Genomic DNA, 23,062 nt, shown 5'->3' on the forward strand with positions numbered 1-23,062 from the left:
GGGTTCTGGGTGTGCTGGATCTGTGTGTGGGGTTCTGGGTGCTGGATCTGTGTGTGGGGTTCTGGGTGCCGGATCTGTGTGTGGGGTTCTGGGTGCCGGATCTGTGTGTGGGGTTCTGGGTGCCGGATCTGTGTGTGGGGTTCTGGGTGTGCTGGATCTGTGTGTGGGGTTCTGGGTGCGCTGGATCTGTGTGTGGGGTTCTGGGTGCTGGATCTGTGTGTGGGGTTCTGGGTGCTGGATCTGTGTGTGTGCTTCTGGGTGCTGGATCTGTGTGTGGGGTTCTGGGTGCTGGATCTGTGTGTGGGGTTCTGGGTGCTGGATCTGTGTGTGGGGTTCTGGGTGCCGGATCTGTGTGTGGGGTTCTGGGTGTGCTGGATCTGTGTGTGGGGTTCTGGGTGCTGGATCTGTGTGTGGGGTTATGGGTGCTGGATCTGCTTTGTCGTGGTTAATTTGTGCTGTGTGATGTCTTTTTGTGTGTGAGCTATTGTGTGAACCTGCCAGCCTAAAGAAATGTTTCCAGTAATACAGAGTGTGAAATGTACTCTCTGATGCATTGTACTTGCATCTGCTCTTGTCTGTGTGTGTTCCCATAAATCCCAGTGCCAATTATAATTAAGACTCATTAAATAACTGAGCGCTTCCTAAGAACAGGCAAGGAAAATGTCTGGCACCACACTGATGTAGAAAAGGCTTGGTTACATCTAAATAGACTATATTGAATGATGGCAAAGATGTATAGGTGTATTATACAAAAAAAGACCCTCAAATGGTTTTATACCATGTACATAAACAGTTATAATTTGCACCTCTTCATTCAAAAGAAGTATCAAAATACTTGATATGATGTATTCCCAAATTATGCAGCGTCATTAAAATATTTTTAGGTTATCTCACACTACATAACATGCTGAGTGCTGCCGCATATCTTATGGACACTGAAAGCAATATTGAAGAATTACCCAAAACAGCAGCCGCCACCACAGGGGGGAGGAAACAAGCAATATGGGGGGGCGACAGAAGATATTAGAATGTGCAGCTTTGATTTGGCTGGGACACCTTCTTGCGTCAGTTTTGCGTCACTGATCTTTCCTCTTCCTGAACCCAGGGTCCTTGAACCCGGGTTTGGACAGAGAACTGCTGATGAGCGCAACTTCCGAGCAACCAGATGGCGAGTTCCTGACTCATCGTTGGCCTCTCTTCAGCGGTGATACCACGCATCTCCTCCACACACCTTGTAATCCTGCAGCCGAGGGCTTCCGCTTAGACACCTGACTGCTTTTCAGTTTTTTCTGCCGTTCTCTCCCAGCCACTCTACCAATCTGGGGGGAAGTTGTAGACTATATAGCACATCCTTCCTCCGATACATGTGCAGTCGCCGGCCGCTTCTTTTCACCTGACAGCGAGCAGTTTCACCGGCAGGACGTAGCGCGTGGGAGGATCGCGCTAGTCCCCCCCAGTTCCCCTCCCCCCGAACAGGCCGACCAAAGGAGGCGCTAGTGCATCGACCAGGACTCATACCCCACCGGCTTCCCTTGTGTCTGTAGGAACGTCTGACCAATCTGAACCCGGGTCTCTGCGGTGGTATAGCGAGTGCTTTTACCTATACACTACCCAGAAGCCTATCAGACCCGACCCAGACGCCTTTCAGACCCGACCCAGATGCCTTTCAGACCCGACCCAGACCCGATGTTCCTTTCAACTAGAAACAATCATTCAGGTTGAGTTCAGTTAGACACGTGTCGCTATGTCGCTGGATGTTTTTATGTCATTTGTTTTGTTTTGTGTCGAATCAATAAAATGTCATTAAAAGGTGACTTGGGAGGAGATTATAAATAACAACAACAAGACAGCACAGCAGGAGCTGCTGGCTACTGTCACAGTTGCAGGTCACACACTGAATCCCTGATTATCTGTAATTGTGAAAGGAAAATCTCTACTTACAGACTGTAACAAGACAGTTTAACATCAAACTCTGTTTGCTGCAAACCAGTCATTTACAAAACAATTGCAAATGTACAGATCATGTGTCTGTATATCAAACTTATACTAGAGTCTGACACTGATCAAAGATGTGATATCCTTTTTGCGTGGGTCCCTGAATTAATTCCATCTGGTGATACACCTAAATCTCTGTACTTGGCTGACCTGTGTTTGCCTCCTGTCATCCAAAGCAGAGTTCTGGAGCGGTTCCATGGGCCCGTTCTGTATATAATCCCCCAGCATGGCCCCGGCCAGAGCCAGGTTGCTGTTGCTGCCACGAGGACAGCAAGGTAATAGCAACACGCTTCCTCCATAGAATTGACCAAATTTCAACAAGGGACGATGAAGCATTTTTGCTGTGGTCAATCGTCACGTTTTTCTCACATTGCACATTTCATTTGGAGATATTTTTGAGCATCAGGTTTTTAAAGGGGTGAATTATAGGAATTTGAAGTAAAAAAAAAAAAAAGACCAACCAAACGGTGCATCTTGCATCTACAGAGTTTCAACAATGATGAACAACAATGATCCAGATACACTTTCAGAAGGAAGAAGGCACATGTATTAATGTGTTTGGTTTTGTTTGGTTTGCTTTTCATCATGAAACTGTGAAAACGGAGCTATCGCAATGGCAAGACTTCCACACTGAAGAGACGGTGAGTTATTCAATTTGTATTATTTATTTTGAGAGCAAATGCAGTACCTGGTATATATATATTTGTTTTACCTTCAGTATTCTAACTTTTGAAACTGTCACCACAGTGAAGGACTGTGATCTCACTGCTGCACCGTTCAGCATGCACACTCTCATAGGAGTTGAGCAGCGGTCAGTCTCCATCTTTCACATCCCTGGGGATCTGCTGTCACCAGCAGCACTCAGCCTATTTCCCCCACCAGCTCTCCATATAACTGTGAAGAGACAAATGTGACCCTACATACAGCAAGACATCACATTACCAAGCTTTACTTTGGCATGTTTGTTCCATCAAAGTTTGATTATTAGACTGAGTTGTCAAAAATAAAAGTGATTGGTGGTGACCATGAGTTCCAAAAACAGCCCATGTAGCATTTGACTTTTTTTTTTTATTTTTATTTTTTACTTATATGGAGCTCCTTCAAAACCCAACTCAAATCCCACCTCTTCAAAACAGCCTACAATATCTGACTTCTACCTCTACCCACCATTCCATCTCTGCAATCTATTGATTTGTATTTGTTTTCGTTCTTGTTATTTAGTTTTGTTTACTGTATTACTTTTCTATGTATTGTAAAGCGTCTTTGAGTTCCCCAGAAAAGCGCTATATAAAACCTACCGTATGTATTATTATTATTTATTATTACTAAAAAGTGTAAAAGTTGTAAGTCTGCTCGAGAATAGTAGGCCTATCTAATTGAAAAGAAAATGGCTAAAAGTGAACTATTTGGCTTTCCTAGCTTTAGCGAGCACGACTAATGATATCTTTCACATTAATATCAGAGCTTGTTACTCTTTAGTAGGCTAGTTTGAATCTCTCTGGACTTTTGATGGTATTCTCTGTGCAGATAATGTCACAAATGTAAGAAGAGAGCAAGCCTACTGGTGTCTGTTCATATTCCTTCTGCCAAATCATAGTGTTGCATCTCTCAGCGAGGCAAAGTGTGTGAGAACAGCCAAAACCGAGGGCGGCTTCACACTTCAAAGTGTCATTTCTTTGTAACCACACTTTATACTGTGAGTTTGGCCGCTCACACATTTTTTTGATGAGTTGTTTCCTCAGTGTTTTTCACACATAGTTGGTTTGTTACCTCCCATGTACAACATGTAGTCTCTCTATGTGTTTATGACACAGATGAAAATATAGTAGGATTGCAGCAATGTTGATCACTCACAGCCAAAATTCATACATTGATATAATACCTGTACCTGGGCAGCATCACGACATTTTATGAAGCATTGTCCACTCCTGAATTATACATTGTTTTGGCCTTTGCTGCCCCCTATTGGTGGATTCAGCACCAGTTTTATAAGCATAAGTGCTGGCGTCTGACGAACATGTTTGCCAAGTTTGATGATATAATTGGACACATGGTCATATAGTTAGAGTCACTATTGGCTAGTTTAGCAAATTGTCGTCCTTTAATTGACATTGTACAAAGTTGCAACATGGGAAATTGAACAAATGATGGAAAAAAATCAGAACTTTACACCATTAGATTACTCATGCACCAGCACCACTTAGACTGTAACTAAATATTTAATTTAATACTTATTTAACTCTGACTATAAATTCATGTAAATTCACTGTCTATTTAATGCCTATTTAACTCGAACTGTAAATTCATATTTAATGCCTACTGAACACTCCTCCACTCGTGTATACCGTATATTGTATATATTGGACTGCACTTGCAAAGTTGTGATTGTCTTTTATTTATTTTTCCTATCTCTTTATCTCTGAATATTGACATGAGTGCTACGCTGCATACTGCTGACACTAAGACAAATTCCTCCTATGTAATCTTGCATATTGTGGCAATAAAAGTGAGTCTCATTCTGAAAAGAGATCAATCGGGAGCAGCACCTTATTAAACCATTGGTGATTAAAACACAAAATGTGCTAGATAGGAACTGTATTACCCTGAGGTAAATCCACCTTGGCCATGAGATATTTAGCTTCAAGGGCCTTCAGACGTTTCTGCCAGTATGTTGTAGCCTACCCCTCATGTTTGTATATTGTTACGAGGTTGAATAGATTCTTCCATTCCCATCACAGGTCTCAGCAATAATAAAAAAGTCGCCTTTTCAATGGAGAAATAAAATGAGTTACTTTAATGTTATAAGAATCTGGAGTACCCAGTGCACCAGTCAATCCACATGTGATGCCAAATGTGTTGCCGGTCATGTGCCCTTGCTGTCTCTACCCTATCTCCCCCTCTCCCTGCCTTCCAGCTGTGAATAGATATGAATCAAAAGAAGATGCTAAATGGCCTCCTAACTCTCTTTTACAGCTGGATTTACTGGGAGTGTTCAACTTCAATGAGACTCAATTATCCCCGATGACAAAACAACATCTGCTTGACTGTTTATTTCCAACAGCCTCCTTCAAATGACTACTTGAGCTTTTGCCAGCCAAAAGTAGCCCTGGTTGTGTTGTAATGGTGATTGTCTATGACGGTGGTTCTCAACCTTTTTACACCAAGTAGCACCTCAGTTTGAGAGAGAGAGGGAGCCCCGCGTACCACCAGTGGTCCCCGTACCACAGGTTGAGAACCACTGTGGTCTATGGAGTGAAAATGAAGGCATCTCCCCACTCTGCGGATATTTACAGCCCTTCAGTCCTGATTAGGTTCAAGACGGAGATGATATTTCTAGATACAGGAAGTGCACAGACTGCCACAGCAGCTGCACAGTATGGTATTTTAGCAACTGCTGAGATCTTATATAAAATTGGATGGTGGATGTTTCCTTTAATGGGCAAATAAGTATGCACATAGCACAAAATGACCATGAAATATCTGCAAAGGGCTTGGTAGAGTTCTTGATCAATATAGCCAACAGTTACTTTGGCAGAGACTTCTGATGCTTCTCAGCTGCTCAGCAGAGCTACAAAGCCCAGGCTAAAAAAGAGCTTGTTCAAGAAGAAGAAGAAGGGAAAAAAGCAAATATGGCGATGCAAGGGGGCTGTGCCAGAGATTTGTGTAGGAGGAGATGAGCGCTTCTGATGTAACCACAATTCCCACTGGTCCTATAGAGGTCATAGATGACTTAATGCTGGTTTAAAAGTGCCGTCTAGAGGAATATGAGTGCCTCCATTAGAGCCAAACCACGTATGATCTATACAGCCTTTAAAAACAACAGGATCAGCAGTTCCACAAACCAGCTACAGATTGAATGTCCAAATTAAATATAAAACTGTGAAACTGACAAGAAACAACTTGCCATGGTCGGACCTTGCTAACTAAGCTGAACTAGCTTTTCCCTGTTTGGTGCCTACTGTATGCACGCGTGATGCACGCACACCACAAATGCAAATAATGTGTGTGTGAAAATGTCTTGCGCAGAAGGATATCATATGCGTACTTCCGGTGTTGCTGGCAATACTAAGTGCAAGCACTGTATGTTGTGTCATGTTGCATCACTTTACAATTTACATCATCACAGCAAAGAATATCAACATTATGATTTAAAAAGTTGATATGTCTATATCAGTGGTTCTCCAATGGGGGTCCTTGAGGGGGTTCCAGGGGGTCCCCAGGCAAAAGGGGGGTAATTTATTTAGCTATAATTCCATTCATAAGTAACACAATGACTATTTTGGTCATGGGTTTTATACACTTTCTGTAATACAACATCTAAAAGCATCAATCTTATTATCATATGGGGGGCCGTGGGACAAGATCCTATCAAATGGGGGTCCGTGGTCTAATTTTTGTCAGTTTAGGGGTCCTTCATGTGAAAAAAATTGAGAACCACTGGTCTATATTATATGATTTTATGATTAGCGCTATACAGGGGCGGCTGTGGCTCAGGAGGTAGAGCGGGTCGTCCACTAATCAGAAGGTTGGTGGTTCGATCCCCGGCTCCTCCAGTCCGCATGTCGAAGTGTCCTTGGGCAAGACACTGAAACCCGAATTGCTCCCGATGGCTGTGCCAGCACCTTGCGTGGCAGCTTGCCGCCTTCGGTGTGTGAATGGGTGAATGTAGGCACATTGTAAAGCGCTTTGGATAAAAGCGCTATATAAATGCAGTCCATTTACCATAATTCTAAACTGAAAATCATTTATAGTGGTGATTCAGTATCACCATCTGACAACATGTGACCTGTTTGTTTTTGTGTTTCTGCTTATTCAGCATTAATGGACAAAACGAGACTGAACTCTTCATGAACAGGTTTCTGGTTATGAAAAGCTACTTGCTGCTGTCCAAGTGGTGAGTAAAACACTTTTTCTGCTAACAGGCTCATGCCATGTGTGAGCCGATGCTGTTTTGAATGGAAATGCATAGATAAATGCAATATAGGCTTAATTTTTTTAACTTAAAGTTTGATTGTTTTTCACATTGTAAACATATACATTGGTCATCTCAGTGAGGTTGTAATTCAAGAGAGTTCACATCATCTTTCAGGGGTTGTAGTGGTGTCTGTGAAGGGCCTTATAATGCTGCCTGCCTTCTTGTCCCTGCTTCTGTGTTGCAATAAGAAATGCTACCAATTTGTTTCAACACCCTCTTCTTCTCTTCTCTCACACACAGGCGAGCCACCAGATGTTTGAGGGCTCTGCCCCCTACAGCCATCGCTGGGCGGCGCTCTGCCTGTGGGTGGCGGGGCTGGCATGTGCAGCAGAAACACCCTGGCCCTGTCCGCCCCTCTGTCCGTGTGACGCCGTGCTGCTGCAGGTGAACTGCTCCCATCGCCAACTGACCGTAGTGCCCGACGGTCTCCCACAAGACTCTCGACTACTGAACTTAACTCACAATAAGATCAAGACTCTCGTGCATCAGCAGTTCAAGACTTTAACACAACTATGGGACTTGGATTTAAGCGACAACATTCTGGTGATGATCGAAGGGGAAGCCTTCGTTGGCTTGCAGAGCCTGCTGGCTCTGCGTCTTGCACGCAATCACCTGAAGGTTATTCCTGCGGGAGCGTTCGTTGGCTTAACAAAACTGCAGATACTGGACATAAGTGGCAATGAGATCCTGGTTTTGCTAGACTTTACTTTCCGTGACTTGGCAGCCCTGCAGCGTATCAAGGTGGGAGAAAATGACTTTGTTTTCATCTCTCGTGATGCTTTCGCAGGCCTAATTCGTCTACAAGAGCTGCACCTCGACCGATGCAATCTCACCGCTGTGCCAACAGAGGCGCTCACGCAACTTAGTGGGCTGACAAGTCTGGGTTTTCGCCGGCTTGGACTCACCACACTATCAAACAACTCTTTCCGTCATCTAGGGCGCCTCAAGCAACTTGTCATTTCGCACTGCCCCGGGCTGGAGACCCTAGCAGCAAACAGCCTCTTTGGACTCAATCTTACATCTCTAACCATCACCAACTGCAACCTTAGTGCTGTACCCTATATCCCATTGCATCACCTTGTATATCTTGTATACCTTGATCTTTCCTTTAATCCAATCACCTACATCCATGGGAACTTGCTTGGGGACTTGCCACGGCTCCAAGAGCTTCATCTGGTTGGAGGAGGATTGCTGCGCATTGAACTTGGGGCGTTCCGTGGTCTGGGACATTTCAAAGTGCTGAATGTGTCTGGAAACCTCCTGACCACACTTGAAGTCGGAGTTTTCCATTCGGTGGACAACCTAGAACTTCTGAGACTTGATAACAATCCGCTAGCATGTGACTGCCGTCTGCTGTGGGTGCTGCACAGGCGCCTGTATCTGGACTTTGGTGGACATCTGCCGATTTGCACTAGCTCGGTCCAGTTGCAGGGCTTGAATTTTTTAGACTTTTCCGAGGCGGTGCTCCCAGGCCTGTTCTCATGTCGGCAGTCTCGAATTTTGAACCGCAAACCTCAAAATGTGCGAGTAGATCAGGGACACAGGGGTTTGTTTTATTGCAGGGCAGATGGTGACCCTCTGCCCTCCATCATCTGGCTAAACCCACAGCTAACACCCGTATCAATCACTGGTAGGATTCGGGTTCTGGCCGACGGCTCACTGGAGGTTCGCTACGCACAGCCTCAAGACAGCGGCACGTATCTCTGCGTGGCGTACAGCGCCGCAGGGAACGACAGCCTGCCTGTCAGCCTCCATGTCCGAGGCTTTCCATTGTCTCCTCGAAACCGCTTTCGTCTTGAAAGATTGTTCGACTTCCCCTCTGGCTCTCCGGCGACGAATGGAACTCAACAATTCTCATTCGATGTGAAAACCTTCCTGGTAGCTGCAGCCATAGGCTTTCTTTCATTTTTCAGCTCTGTGACCATATGCTTCGTCTTCATGTTGTTTTGGAGTAAGGGCAAAGGTCAAATAAAGCACACGGCCACAATCGCATATGTGCCCCGAAGCTCCAAGACACATACTGGAGGCAAGAGTACAGAAACAGGCAGGTTCACAATGAAGCTGATATAAGTCAATACAGTATGCTGTCAAGCTTTTTCAAAGCTTTTTAACGTGGTATTTGTTGCCAATGTATGAATCATGTGGTTAAAAAAAACTCACCAAAAGGTAAAGGTACGACACCATAGAGTGAGTACTGAGTAGGCTACATTCAATTAGGCTATTAAGAAATTGATTTCTTTAGACAAAGCATGCAAGCTTGTGTTAACTGTTCATAAATTCACATGGAGGTACGTGTATTCAGAAAATTAATTAGTTGCCCTGTATCAGTCTTGCAGGATGAAGAAGAGCAGGGCCACCACCGCACATGAAAGATGTAAAAGATTTAAAAAAAAAAATTAAGTTAATGCACAACTTTTGGAATGTCCTTGTTAATGTTTTAAATCTCATTAGAATGTACAAGGAATTCAGTTTGTATGCTGCCCTGTAAATAAGAGTGCTGAACTGACCGTCAGCTAAAAATAACTGGAATGTTCACCTAAAAATATAATAAAGTTTATAACTCTGGAACTCTGATCATTTTTATACTACTGGCCTGATCTACTGATTTTGATCTATTCTGAACTTATTCACTGCTTTATTCATGGTCTTTATGTACGTTCCTGCTGTGAAACTGAAACATTAACACTTCATAAGTTTACTTTTTAAAAGTGCTATATAAATAAAGTTAGGCTAATGTAAATGGGATACTTTGTTGTTTTGTGGTGTGCTTAATCATTCCCAGATAAAAATGCAGAATGATAAACAGCAGATACAATAAGCATTTTCTTTGCTTGTGACTGTGAAATTGTGTGATTGTGAGAGAAGTGCTACAATTTCATTCTCACGGTAGCCTAAATGTTTTAATGTATTATTGATCAAATTGATGTAGGCTATAGGCCTATTTGTTTGCTCTATTTAAGTTGTGTATGTTCTGAAAAGACATGACAGCTTATGTTTTTCTAAATGTATAAGTTAAAGTTCAAAACATCTCATTTTAGGTGTGACAGGAAATATAAGTGTGTTCATTTTGTGACCATGTTACAGCTTTAACCAAGAGGAACTCTTACACATTCAACAGCACTATTGACTATTATATCAGTAATATGCTCAGAAACAGTTAGCCACTTGGCTACCAGTAGTCCTAGAATAAACACATCAAGAACAAATTAAACAATTTTAAGACTTCAATTCAAGACTACATATCTCCTCCCATTTGTCTACAGCTTTTAATATACTATGCCATCAAAATTAATTTAAGAATGATATATATTGAGGTGTGTGTGGGGGGATTTTTATTCTATCTATTTTTATTCTATCTATCTATCTATCTATCTATCTATCTATCTATCTATCTATCTATCTATCTATCTATCTATCTATCTATCTATCTATCTATCTATCTATCTATCTATCTATCTTATCTATTTTATTTTAGTAGGGCTGTTTGCAGTATGTAGACATTGTAGGAAATCCAGAAGATGGCAGTAGTGCAACGATAAGGATGCAAGCTGCCGTTAAACCAAAGAGAAGAAGAATATGCAACCCGGAAGTCCTCACTGCTATGCTCTGGATGTGTAACGTTAACAACAAGAAGGCGGGCCCAGCTAACACCAGTGCTTAACGTTAGACGAGAATGAAAGTGTTTACTTAGTTGAAACCCGAACTGGTTAAAAGTAAATCGAATACCGGTAACAACAGACAGACGAGTAGGGAAAGCGAGTAACAGTGGCAAACGAGACCCGAACAGTGCATAGCGAGTAGCATAACGCTAGCCCCTGCTACCCTAACGTTAGCATTGTTTAGCTAGCTAACGTTACAATCTCAACCATGAGTCTTGCAGTTGGCAGAGAGTCCCGCAAGACTGCGGGAAACCGCATGTCAAAATTACTCGATGCTGAAGAAGATGATGACTTCTACAAGACTACGTATGGCGGCTTCAATGATGTGAGTGAATCGAGACACGAGACAGATCAAAGAGAAAAATCCACCTGCTCCACTTCATCATTGTTCTGACTTGAGGGGGGAGATTCGGTGAACATGTCGAATACATGCACATTTCAGTTAAAAAGATCTGACGTTCATGCTCGTCTGTTACGTTTTTCTCTATCGTGTGCTTAAGCGGCACAAAATAAATGAATGATTTAGATAAAATGAATGATTTAGCTATGAGACAAAATACTACAAAGCTATAAGACATAAGCTGGGTTCTGCCCCATAAGATAATGCATCAGCTTTCAACTTTGCTGATTATGCAAAGCAAACAATCCCAAAACATTGTTGTTGAACTGTCAAATTGGTTTAATTTAATTAAGCTTAAAATCCATCGATTCAATTATTCATGCTTGTCTATGTGCAATAGGATATCAATACTTTCAGCACCCTGGACAGCATCCTGTTTATGTGAAGGCTAGTTCTTCAAACAGGGAAGTAAATAAAGCATTCCTTCATTTGTGAAAACAAAGAGCAAAGAGGTGTTTGTTGTTTTCTTTTTTCCTGAGGGCACAAAGGAGTGGACCTGCACATCTTATGGTCAGGTTGTTCCTTTAGGCCTGCAGTCATTCTGCTCATCATCAATCCCATCATTCCAGACAGTGTGATTCATCTGAAACTGTGACTTTCACTCTGATATATTGTGGCTCAGTCCAGCTATAACGCTTTTTCCGTTTAATCTTGCTTTCACTAATAATTTTGTTTTATTCTTATTTTTGATACTGTGGTGACATATTTACTGTATCTTGAATATTGCATACCTTCACCTAGTTGAAGAAGTAATGTATGGTGTATTTCATGGCAGGTGTAATGTCTATGTTCTCTTTATTATCAGAAGTGTTCTGACTGTCCTTGTTTTATTATATATGATATATAAAAATAAAAACAATTGATCATAAAAAAAAATCAATCCCATCATTCCAGACAGTGTGATTCATCTGAAACTGTGACTTTCACTCTGATATATTGTGGCTCAGTCCAGCTATAACGCTAACCAACTGAAGGCTGGTTGAGAGTGCCAGCCTGTCCTGTCTCAAACTCAAACCGATATAATAATTAAAAAAAATAAAGTGTAGTGCTATTTGAGGTTATATCGTCTTAATTTAAGGCTTACATTTGACCATGCTGATTTGGCTCCTCAACCAAGTCAGACTGTGTAGTGTAGGCTGATTTGGCATCAGTGGATCTGGTAGATCTGGCAGGTCTGACGTCAATCAATTGACTGGAATGAATGCACTAAATTAAGCAGCACCATACCATCAAATCCTCAGATGCTGCAGTCATGATTTTGTAAGAATAGTGTGCCCATAGCATTGAGTAAACACATGGCTTATTATGCACAGACCTATAGTTTATAGGCTTGTCATAAAGTCTTTATGGGATAGTGGTGTACTGTGGTCACTGTCTGTTCCTCCCTCCACTCACACCACCTGCTCTGAATAGAAGGCTTGTTCTGCCATCTCAATCATATAGTTTTATGTTCAGGCCCACCACCCGTTAACCATGTGTTGGCAACTGTAGTCATTTGCAGTCCGAGTCATTTGAGTCTCAACGCAACCCACACAAAAACCTTTGGAAACCTGTGGAAATCTGGTTTGCTGACCTCCAGGTTGTATTGAGTAAGAAGATTGTAACAGAAACTGTTGGATTGTATGTGTATGATCCAATGACACACCAGTGGGAATTGTCGTCTGAATAATTTATTTTGTTTCCCCCAGGAAGAGGGAGATGACGAGTATCATGGAGAACATTCAGACACAGAAGATGAGGTGGACAGTGATTTTGACATCGATGAGGGTGATGAGCCAGACAGTGACCAGGAGGACGACGGCGCACCTCGGAGGAAAAGTCGAGTCGTCACTAAAGCTTATAAGGTAGCAACACACATTTCAGCAGTATTTGAATTTAGTCTCTACCTTAACCCATTGATACCTGATGCAGCATTTGTGTGTATATCCCTCATTTGTGTGCGTATCCCTTTAAGACCGTGAACCGCGTTAACGTGGTTCGCGGTCTTAAAGGTATACACACACAAATGCTGCATCAGGTATCAATGGGTTAATAAATGAATTATCTATGAGCTGAATTTCACTGTGTCATTCATGAATTTATACCGGGATTTGTTTTTTAATGACATATATTGTTGGTGACAGACGCATAGTCTTTAAAGACTATACCATTTAAGGACACTAATCGAGTGACTTTACTAATTTGTGGACATTCATTTGTCCCCCAGTAACAGTCTTTATAATGAAAAAGAAACAATAGTTGGCTCAACTGCCCAAGGAAGGAAGACAAACTTACCAGCCACAAATACATTTTCTCAGCTGTGTGTGTGTGTGTGTGTGTGTGTGTGTGTGTGTGTGTGTGTGTGTGTGTGTGTGTGTGTGTGTGTGTGTGTGTGTGTGTGTGTGTGTGTGTGTGTGTGTGTGTGTGTGTGTTTTTATCCATAATTCATCCTGTGAAGCATTTTCCTGAGCATGTGTGCTATTTTTCAATACTATTCACATTCATACAATTACACACAGTATCACCTGGAAGCTGTTGTCCAATGGGTGTTAAATGTCTTGCTTGATGACATCTGTTGTTGAGGTAACAGAGAGAATGACTGATTCATTGAGCTGCCCCCTTTCCTAGCTGCTCTTGTAATTACAGTCAGTGACGTTTTGGTCACAAGGGGGCGTCTCTAACCATGAGCCTCTGCTGCCTTCAAAAAGCAATTATTTCTCCTGCTTGAGGTTGGTAGTTATTTCCCTGGTTTGTCATAGAGGTATTAAAAAATGTGTGTTTTTGTCTTTGTTTTATCCAAGGAACCGATAAAGGTGGCAAAGCCCAAACCCAAGAGACCCGCAGAGGAATCGAAGAAGACGGAGAAAGCCAAAGTCGAGCTCAAAAGGAGGATTCCACACGAGTACCAGGACTTTAACGAGTGTAAGACTGATGGAATATTTCCCAACATGCTGCTTCCATGTTTTCAACCCAGTTACCTCTCTTAAATGATCTGGCGATGATTTACTTCAATTGTTGGCTATGACACATAAATCATCATTCACAAATAATTAAGCACATTATAACAGCATGACTATGTCATAATGTCATAATGCAATGTAATGCTTCATGAATGTGGCATGAGTGACCAGGTTATGAGACTGTTACAGCGAATATATTTACCACAGGTATATTTGTGTAGAGCATATCAGAAGCACATTACAGCTATACACTTTTAATACAATATAGAAGTATGTGCCACTATGTTTTAGAGATCATATTATCTAAAATAAAGTGACACCAAATTATCTATTATAAGAAAGCCACGACCTTTTCATAAACTATCAACTGCATCACTAAAATGGAGGGTTTTTACATTTGAATATGCATGTACTTTTACAATGAGTTGTAAAAGAATTATTGCATGACATAATATATTGTAATAGACAAGATTTTGTCTCAGGTTTCAATAGCTTCTTCTGAGAAATGTAATGAAATTAAGTCAATTTACAAATGGGGGGGGGGGGGGGGGGGGGGGTCCAAAAGCAGGATGCCAACATTTTCTCCCCCCTTACTCATCAGAAGTATTTGTATGCATAACACATTTGTTGAGACAAAATGTGATGAGCAACAACAAGAAATCAATCCACAAGCTATTAATGCTAGGCTGTGAAAAATGCTACCTTATCTGTAAAGGGGAGACTAGTCGATACTCTACCCATTGAACCAATTTTCATTCAGATAATTTCATTCAGCTGAGAGGTCAAGGGACCCCTTTGAAATAGTTTTCTCTCGCCCAAATTTAACCTACATTTGGAGCGTTTTTTCCCTCTTCCCGACAAGCTAGCATAATATACTTGGTACCAATGGATGCATTAGGTCTTCTAGTTTCTTCTGATAACAGGATCTCCACTGTAGCTTTAAAAATGACCCTGCTACAGCCAAGAGCCGAGAGTGTTGGCAGACCACTCGTGGCCCACCTACAGTACCTCCACGGCCCACTAGTGGGCCCCGGCCCACACTTTGGGAATCACTGGGCTAGAAAAAGAGTTACATACAAATATATAATGCTGGTCTTGGTGTAGATCAATTCAGTAACAGTATAAGTGGACCAGTCGCTGTAGCCTCTCCTACTCTGAACCTCTCTGCTTTGTAGCTTGAGAAGAGAGTTGAATAATTTCTGAAGACACTGTCCGTGAGGGAAACTGAACTTGACGATGATGAAATGATAAGAAACGCCTGCATTTTCGATCCGCAGTGATCTGAAGTGTTGGCACTTATCCAGCAGGGTGTTCTCATTGGCACCACAACGTTGTTTTTTTTCTTTTTCTTTTTTATATTTTATTTTCATTTTTTAGAACAATATACGAACAAAACAAACAGGCTCAGACACAGGAAAAGAAAGTACGTAAGATAGGAAAAAAAACATGCATGACCCTAACCCTAACCCATGAACATTCAACATTGCAACGTGGTGCTACCAGCCGTACAAAGTGTTTATGTGCTTGTAGGAGATAATAGACAAGGATCCCACGCAAGGGGTCCATAAGATACCAGCTGGGCGAGCCACAAAGTTTTTCTTGTATCATTTTGAGAAGGAAAACCTCCGCACCATCGGAGGGTGGCTTTCAGGATGTGTGTTTGCCTCAGATTTCTTTCTTGTCCTTCAGGCTAATTTAAACGGTATGTCTTAATCCTTCTGTAGCCCGGAAGTCTGTGCGGCAGTCGACCAGCGAACACACCCGGAAGACCAATCTTCGCTTACAAGAACGGCAGGACGCCCCTCGGCGACGGAGAGGCGCTCATCGTGACCGGCCCCTGACCCAGGAAGAACTGCTGGCCGAGGCCAAAATAACAGCCGAGATCAACATTCGCTCTTTAGGTGAGAGAGCATCTTGAATTACTGAACAACCCCACGCTACAGTAGCATTTCTCCCAGAGATGGTGTTATAGTTAAGACCATTAACACTTTCAGTGCCACGGCCCTTGGGCAAAAGGTTGCTTGCTGTGCCACATAGGCCGCAATGCATTTTAAAACAGTCATATAATTTCTTTAATAATTACTATGTAAACACTGAACACGCACAAATAACGATGAGACTCTCTTCTATCACCTGCAAAAAAAAGTTTATTGATCCCATTTTCCGTTCTTTAGTTATGAGCCGGAGAAGATAGCTTGATCGAACGAAAAACAGAGCTTTTTTTCTACGAGCTGAGATAATGAGCCTTTTGTGAAATTAAACATTTCAAGCACATCACTGACTCTGAAGCTAATTTTCTGATGTAGTCACACCTCAAAAATAATTTCCTTCAATAAAACAGTGAAGGCAAGGGAATTTTGTTTGGAAGAATAATATTTTTAGCTGAAACCAGCAGCGCTGGCGCCTGCATGCGCTGCTGGTTGCAGCTTCTTGCTGATCTTTTGCTGCTGGTGGGCATCGGATATTCTGGCTTGCGTTTGCCAACCCTGTCCTGCTGTCTGGGTCTGTGTTGTGTACTTGGCTCTGCGTGCCCACCTCCCCCCCTCCTCCTCCCCCCCCCCCCCCCCCCCGTTGTGGGAGGAGTATCTCTCTGCTCTGCTGTTTTCTCGTTTTCTCTGCCTGTGCTCAGCACTGAAAAAGTCAGCTAGATCCTGCTTTTTTACAGCCGCGTGTACCAGCTCCCATGCTTCGAGTTGAGAATAATAACAAATCCACGGCTGATCATGTGTTGCAGCGGACACGGAGGCTGTTGCAGCGGACATCGAGGTGCTCAATTGTGATAGCAGATTGGCTGCTGCAGGGGCACAGCTAAACGTTGCTTCAATGAAGCCGCTGCATACGGACGGATGCGATGCGATTTCCTTCCCCCCAATGACTTCTTCTGTGTGTTTCACTCCACGTTCTCTCATCTGGAGAGCGCTGTCGCCACCTAAGGGTTCTGTAAAATAGGTTAGACACATTCAATACCTCTGAATATTGTAAGAGGCGATGTAAGAGGCATAGATCGACACCCCCCCGTCAAAAAAAAAAAATCGAGTTATGACGCCATTTGGCGTCGCTGGCACTGTACGGTAAATTTCTAATGACGCCATATGGCGTCGCTGGCACTGAATGTGTTAAAGGATGACACCGTGTTTGGGAGTTTGGCCCATTATTGGACACCGTACACTACGTACCCAATATCAATATGTAATGAGAGGATTTGTGCCAAAATCATCTCTGTGTCTCTGGTAGATGGTTGTGCTAATGCTTTAGCATACATTATATTAAGTAATTGTAGGTGACTAACGTGATTGCACATTATCTGACTTGATCATTTTTGCATTTTGAAGTGCTTGTCTAGTAAAAGCAGTAGAACTATTTCAGAGGGTTTTTTGTTATAAAGTCAGCAAACATCACAAAGAAATGTTATTGCACAAATGGGATAAGTGACAGTAGAAATACCAAATATACATATTTGAGATGATGAAGATCCTCAGAATTATCTTAACTAGAAATATTGCGTGCTTTGCGTGCCCATATCTTTCACGGTTCGCGCACCCGCCTGCTCGGCAGTTGAGCAACTGTGCACCGCTGCTTTATTATAGTAGTGAGATCGTCCACTGAAACGAGTATAAAGGTCCTTACACATCAAGAGCGATGCGAATATACGGCACGAAATTGCGATGCAAGTTTTGACCCACCTGTCAATCACAGCCACAGATGTGTACACGTCGGAAGCGAATTTCTGAAAAATCGACCGTGGTTCGAAAAAATAAACACCGCAATAACGCTGGGCGAAACTTTGCCGTTGGTATGCACGGTTGCATTGACTGATATAGGTTTGGAAAATATTATTGACGTGCGAATTTATCGCACGAAAAAAACGTGCTCGGTGTGTAAGGACCTTAAGTCTTGAGGTAGTGAGGTGCAATGTAGATTTACTGGAGTCCTATGGACACGCATGAGATAGTGATGGACATGGTTACAATGTAAATAGTATGTTAGTTGCAAGTTTGAGTGGGAACAAATAGCGGATATTGTATCTGACACAAATAAATGTAGCCTATATTCTTGGCAAACGTGCGATAGGAAGTAATACCCAAAATCCTAACAGACAATAACTATATATTACTTTACCGATACATCGTGTCTTAAGAAAATATTATGATAAATAACAACATACTTGAAATATGAATTCCTCTATTTATGTTGTTTCTGAAGAGAACTATGAGCGGCTGGAGGCGGACAAGAAGAAACAAGTCCACAAGAAGCGGCGTTTTGAAGGACCGACCATCCGTTACCATTCGGTGCTGATGCCCCTCGTGTCTCATTCCATCCTAAAAGAAGAGAATGTGGATGTTGAAGGGTAAGTCATGTCATGTCATGTCATGTCATGTAAGTAGTATGATCTCTATCTAGACTCTCAGCCTTCACAAACGAGGGCAGAGCTTTCCAAACCTTTTATACACTTTTTGTGTCTGCGTGAAGTAGTCCACTCTTTCAAGGCTGGAAATGCATTGACCTGAAGCTCAGCTTCTCAGGGGAGGTTGAGGGATTAGGTGACTATGTTTGGTGTTTTGATTTGGTTTCACAATCATTGATTAATTCAATATATTGTCCATGATTAATAATCATGTAATTCGGTGATATTTCTCAACAACAGTTAACACGGTGCTGTGTTTACTCCCTCTTGCCGACCTAACCAAAAATACAGTTCAGAATTTCACATTGTATTTTTAAAACTTGTTTTTTACCAGCACACGTTATTCAAATTGATACGTTTGTTTTATTGTGTAAATTGCCTGTCATGTTATGTTTAATTGAACAAACTAATATAATTTTAGCGTAAAATTGCGGACAAGTAATGCAACCACCAGAGGGTGACATGATGATCAGAGAAACTCTGGCTAATTGTGTTTAGCTGTGAAAAAGCCTTCACAGCTCTTTCTCCTGTTGAACGCTGCTAATCGACTGAGAAATGAGTTTTCTTTCAGTGCCATACAGTGAAGAATTTTAAGTGGTTGTGCTATTCTTAATGCATTTATTTACCATGTAATTACAGCATCCTAATAATATGCCCCATGTTTTAGCCATGAAGCTCACCAGTATTTTGAGTTGAGTCACAATCTGTTGAGTTAGCTTTTGGTTCGCTTTTTTTGACAACGAGAACACAAAGAATGAAAGTAAACAACATTTGATCACATTCATTCAAACCGATCCAAAACAAAATATATGATTATAGGTTTCACAACTCATGCAGCAATTTATGATACTACCATCATTAACTCATTGAGTGCCAGCCACTTTTGGAGAACGGACGCTCCCAGTGCCAGAGTTTCAGAGCGTTTTCAGTGATTTCTCGAGGCCCACAGAATATTGTGTGATATTACTATGTAAACACCGAACACGCACAAAGAACGAGCTGACTCTATTGTATCATCAGCAAAAAAAAGTTTATTGATACCATTTTCCGTTCTTTAGTTATGAGCCGGAGAAGATAGGTTGTTTTGAGCAAAAACATGCGTTTCAAATTAGAAGCTGAGTTATTCCGCCTTTTGTGAAATGAAGCATTTCAAGCACATTCACTGAGTCTGAAGATAATATTTTCTGATGTAGTGACGTGGTGTAGTTGTGTGGTGCCCTGCGTGCCCCACCCCCCTCTCCCCCCCTCAGCAGCAAACTCCTCCCCACACTAACACACAGCCTAACACGCACCCAGTCTATTTTCGGAGTGCTCCGTTTTTGTGCGCCGGCTCCCAGCGCGACTGCCATAAAGCCAAACCGGACTGCTGACAATGGTTTGGCCCTTCGGCGTCGGGTGCTGCTTTTCTGGCGGCTAATCGTGTGCAGAAACTATACAGCAGAGACAGAGAGGCTCAGTTGTGGGCGCGGATTGACTGCTGTTCGCAGCCAACGTTAACTCCAGCCAGAGCAATCTATATGGCTCTGGCTGCAGCATGAGCGGTTTCTCTTTCATCACGGGGCTTTTTCCTGCTGTTTTCTGGACCTTTCTCTAATCTGGAGAGCACTGTCGCCACCTAATGAGTCCGTAAAATAGGTTATACACCTTCAATAGCTACAATATTTGTACAGGAGATGCAGGAGGCTTTGATCCACGTCCCACCGTCAAAAAACGCATTTGACGTCGATCGACGTCTTTGGCACTCTACGTCACTATTTACTTTGACGTCGATCGACGTCCTTGGCACTCAATGAGTTAAAGACCATGCTGTGGAGTAGAAAGCTATCTTATATATTATATATATCTTATTCTATCTTGGGACATGAGTATCTTAGGACAGCCAGACTCTAAATTGACCTTTGAGAAGAATTGTGAGGCAGTGTGTAAAAAGGGACATCGTTTGTTTTGTCTCAGAAAACCGTCCTGTTTTCACATTGATAAAACTGTGATGACCCTCTTTTGCCGGGCTTTTATTGGAGCAATTTTGTCTTTTTCCTTGGTGTCCTGGTTTGGAAACCTGTCTCTGCAAAACAAAAACTGCTAGTAAGCTAGTAAGTAAGCTTATAGGCGAGTCTCAACTCAACGTATCAGTTGTTTACTCCACACAGCCACAGTATAGCTGACGGAGTGCGGTACAGAATTTCGGACACCGGCATAGTCATCATAGCACCACCCACTGGCAACACAAAAAGCTTTTTATCTTGAGAACCGTTCATCCAATCGACTTACAACTTGGGCAGTGCGCTGCTGGGAACCTGCTGGAGTGCGGTGCCGAATTTCGGACACGAGGGTAGTCATATCGCCACCCTCTGGCAACACCAAAAGCGGCTTATCTCGAGAACTGCTCATCCGATCGACTTCAACCTTGGGCAGTGCGCTGTCAGGAACCCGACGGAGAGTGGTGCCAAATTTCAGACATGCACATAGTCATAGCGCCACGCACTGGCAACACAAAATGTGCTTTATCTCGAGAACCGTTGGGGGTGCGGGGGGGGGTGCGCTGCTGGGGGGACCCAACAGAGTGCACTGCCGAATTTTGGCATTTTCTGAATTTTGAGTTTGGTCAAAGAATGTGCGCCCAATGGTGCATCGTCTGCAGAGTCTCCACCCTACAAATGAGTGTGCGCTAATTTCTAGTAGTTTATGTAAGATGGTGTCATTTCTTTTTTTCATTATTCATTCTTTTGCCACAGTTTGGACCAGGATGTTCCTCAGACTGCACCGGCAAATCCCACCACATCTTCCCAGCAGCCCGCCGGAGGCTTGTGCTCCCGTACCTATATAACATTCAGTGACGAGGAGGCTTTCGAGGCAGCCTTTACCCACAATGCACAGGCCAGCCCCCAGCCGCCCGTCCAGGAGGTATGTCCCGTCACCCACAAGGCGGCGCTGTACCGAGACCCGGTCACCGACATCCCCTACGCCAACACGCGGGCCTTCCGCATCATCCGGGAAGCCTACCGCAAATACGTGACAGCTCATGGATTCCCAAACACTTCGGGAGCGGTGACAGGACTCGATGCCTCAGCACCCAAGGGTGCCCGCCAGAAAATGCTTGTCAAGCAGAGTGCAGGTGGAACATAGTGTAATCCCACAAGGAATAGAGGAAATAGGCCTTGGAGTTGTTTTGGTCCGTTTTTTGTATCTCTGTTCAGGCAGTGACTTGACTGAGTGAACATGAGGGAAAAGCACAACAAAAGGCCTGGTAAGAGAGTTGTTTCCAACCATGTGCCAACTGTCAAACAAGGAAACAGAACAGTTGAATAAGCGTTCATAAGCTTGAGTGGATGAACAAGGCCATCAATTAGTCAATCTTCTGAATGGACCAATCACTTCAGTTTGAAGCTCTAACAGCTTTGATCTTGATGTATTCAAAATATCCCTGGCACCACGAATGCCAAGAGTTGGACCGTCAACAGACTTTAAATGACAGAAATGTGGAAATTGCAGTGCAAGTGCAGTTGTAGATTGGTCACTTGAGAATATTTTCAATGCTACAGACATTGACTGTTGATAACACAATACATCTAAGCTTCGGCTGCCAAGTTTGTTATTTTTTTTATATTTTTTTAGGGGGGGCGACTCATTGAAGAACTCATAACCAATATTAACAATAGGAAGAATAAGTCAATTCCCTTCCTTTCCCTTAAACTTCCAGAAGAAGAAACAATAAAAGTATTGTGATGCCGATGGCACTGTGTGCTGATCTTGTAAATGTATACCTTGATTAGCAGATCCAAGTTAACCAGACAATGTCCTTAGGAATTAAAATAAGTCTTCATCAGCTTTGATGTTTCTTGATTTCTTTTTCTTTTTTTTACTGTTAAAATATTAAATTTCTACAGATGTATCTCTGAACAAAAATAAAATATTTGAAACTTGGAATAAATCAGATTCTTTTATTAGACAAAAATGAATGTGTGTATCATTTATAACCATGAACTCTGGTTTATAACACTTTCATAACGCATAATAGTTTTACATCTACATCACACTGCCATGAAGACTGATTCAGGACAGTGTTTATCAGGAGTCTTTTTAATCTGAACCAGAATTCTGTGTGCATAATTTCTAATCCTTTTTTTGCAATTCACGGTCAGTCTGATATCACGACAAGATTGCAAAATCAAGAATTGCATTTTAACAGACCCACTGTATCTCTCTTTCGGACAAATCTGTTATGACGTTTTGTCGTGCGTGTTTGTGTTTGTGTGTGGTAGTGAGGTCTCCAGACCATAGTTCAAGCAGAAGGCCACTCACGCATAATCCGATCATCCCCTGACGACAGTCAAGTTCTAGCATAACGTGGTCAGTCAAAAGTCCTAGTATGACGTCTGCTATGACGTCAACAACAGACTTTCAGACTGACAATCAGTGACTAACATTTTCGTCCAGCAAGCAGCTGCATGCAGCCCCACTATTCTTCATCGGACGGGTGTCTAGGCGTCCAAGCATCCAGGCTTCCGCACCGCGATCATCGCGTCCCCAGGCCCTACCAAGGACGGGGCCGACGACCACAGCACACCGAGCATACCCCGGAGGACCAGCCACCCGTGGACGCGAAAGGACCCATGAGAGAAAGTATCATTACTTCAGTATTTAAACGGGCAATCTACCAGTCCAGTAAAATTCAGACGTATTCATCTATTT

The 23,062-nt window shown here is 42.7% G+C and overlaps 1 protein-coding gene and 1 pseudogene across 2 annotated transcripts; both read left to right on the top strand.

Moving 5' to 3' along the window:
• The first annotated feature begins 7,222 nt into the window (after window positions 1-7,222).
• LOC310784932 (leucine-rich repeat and immunoglobulin-like domain-containing nogo receptor-interacting protein 1 pseudogene) lies at window positions 7,223-9,040 on the top strand (annotated as a pseudogene). Its single transcript has one exon. The product of its transcript is annotated as a leucine-rich repeat and immunoglobulin-like domain-containing nogo receptor-interacting protein 1 pseudogene (transcript).
• A 1,577-nt stretch (window positions 9,041-10,617) lies between these two features.
• vps72a (vacuolar protein sorting 72 homolog a) lies at window positions 10,618-22,249 on the top strand. The gene is made up of 6 exons (XM_083646932.1): window positions 10,618-10,954; window positions 12,718-12,873; window positions 13,810-13,930; window positions 15,693-15,869; window positions 18,172-18,316; window positions 21,106-22,249. The coding sequence occupies exons 1-6, from the start codon at window positions 10,838-10,840 to the stop codon at window positions 21,494-21,496; spliced, it is 1,107 nt and encodes a 368-aa protein (XP_083503058.1). The 5' UTR covers window positions 10,618-10,837; the 3' UTR covers window positions 21,497-22,249.
• The last annotated feature ends 813 nt before the right edge of the window (window positions 22,250-23,062 follow it).

Source organism: Poromitra crassiceps (genome assembly GCF_964638095.1).
Source record: "Poromitra crassiceps genome assembly, chromosome: 11".
Classification (NCBI taxonomy): domain Eukaryota; kingdom Metazoa; phylum Chordata; class Actinopteri; order Beryciformes; family Melamphaidae; genus Poromitra; species Poromitra crassiceps.

Bases quoted from the DNA above. Each gene is read 5' to 3' on its own strand.
- vps72a (XM_083646932.1), top strand. From the start codon at position 10,838: ATGAGTCTTGCAGTTGGCAGAGAGTCCCGCAAGACTGCGGGAAACCGC. The intron at 12,874-13,809 runs GTAGCAACACAC...GTTTTATCCAAG, and splicing joins TCGTCACTAAAGCTTATAAG to GAACCGATAAAGGTGGCAAA. The intron at 13,931-15,692 runs GTAAGACTGATG...ATCCTTCTGTAG, and splicing joins GTACCAGGACTTTAACGAGT to CCCGGAAGTCTGTGCGGCAG.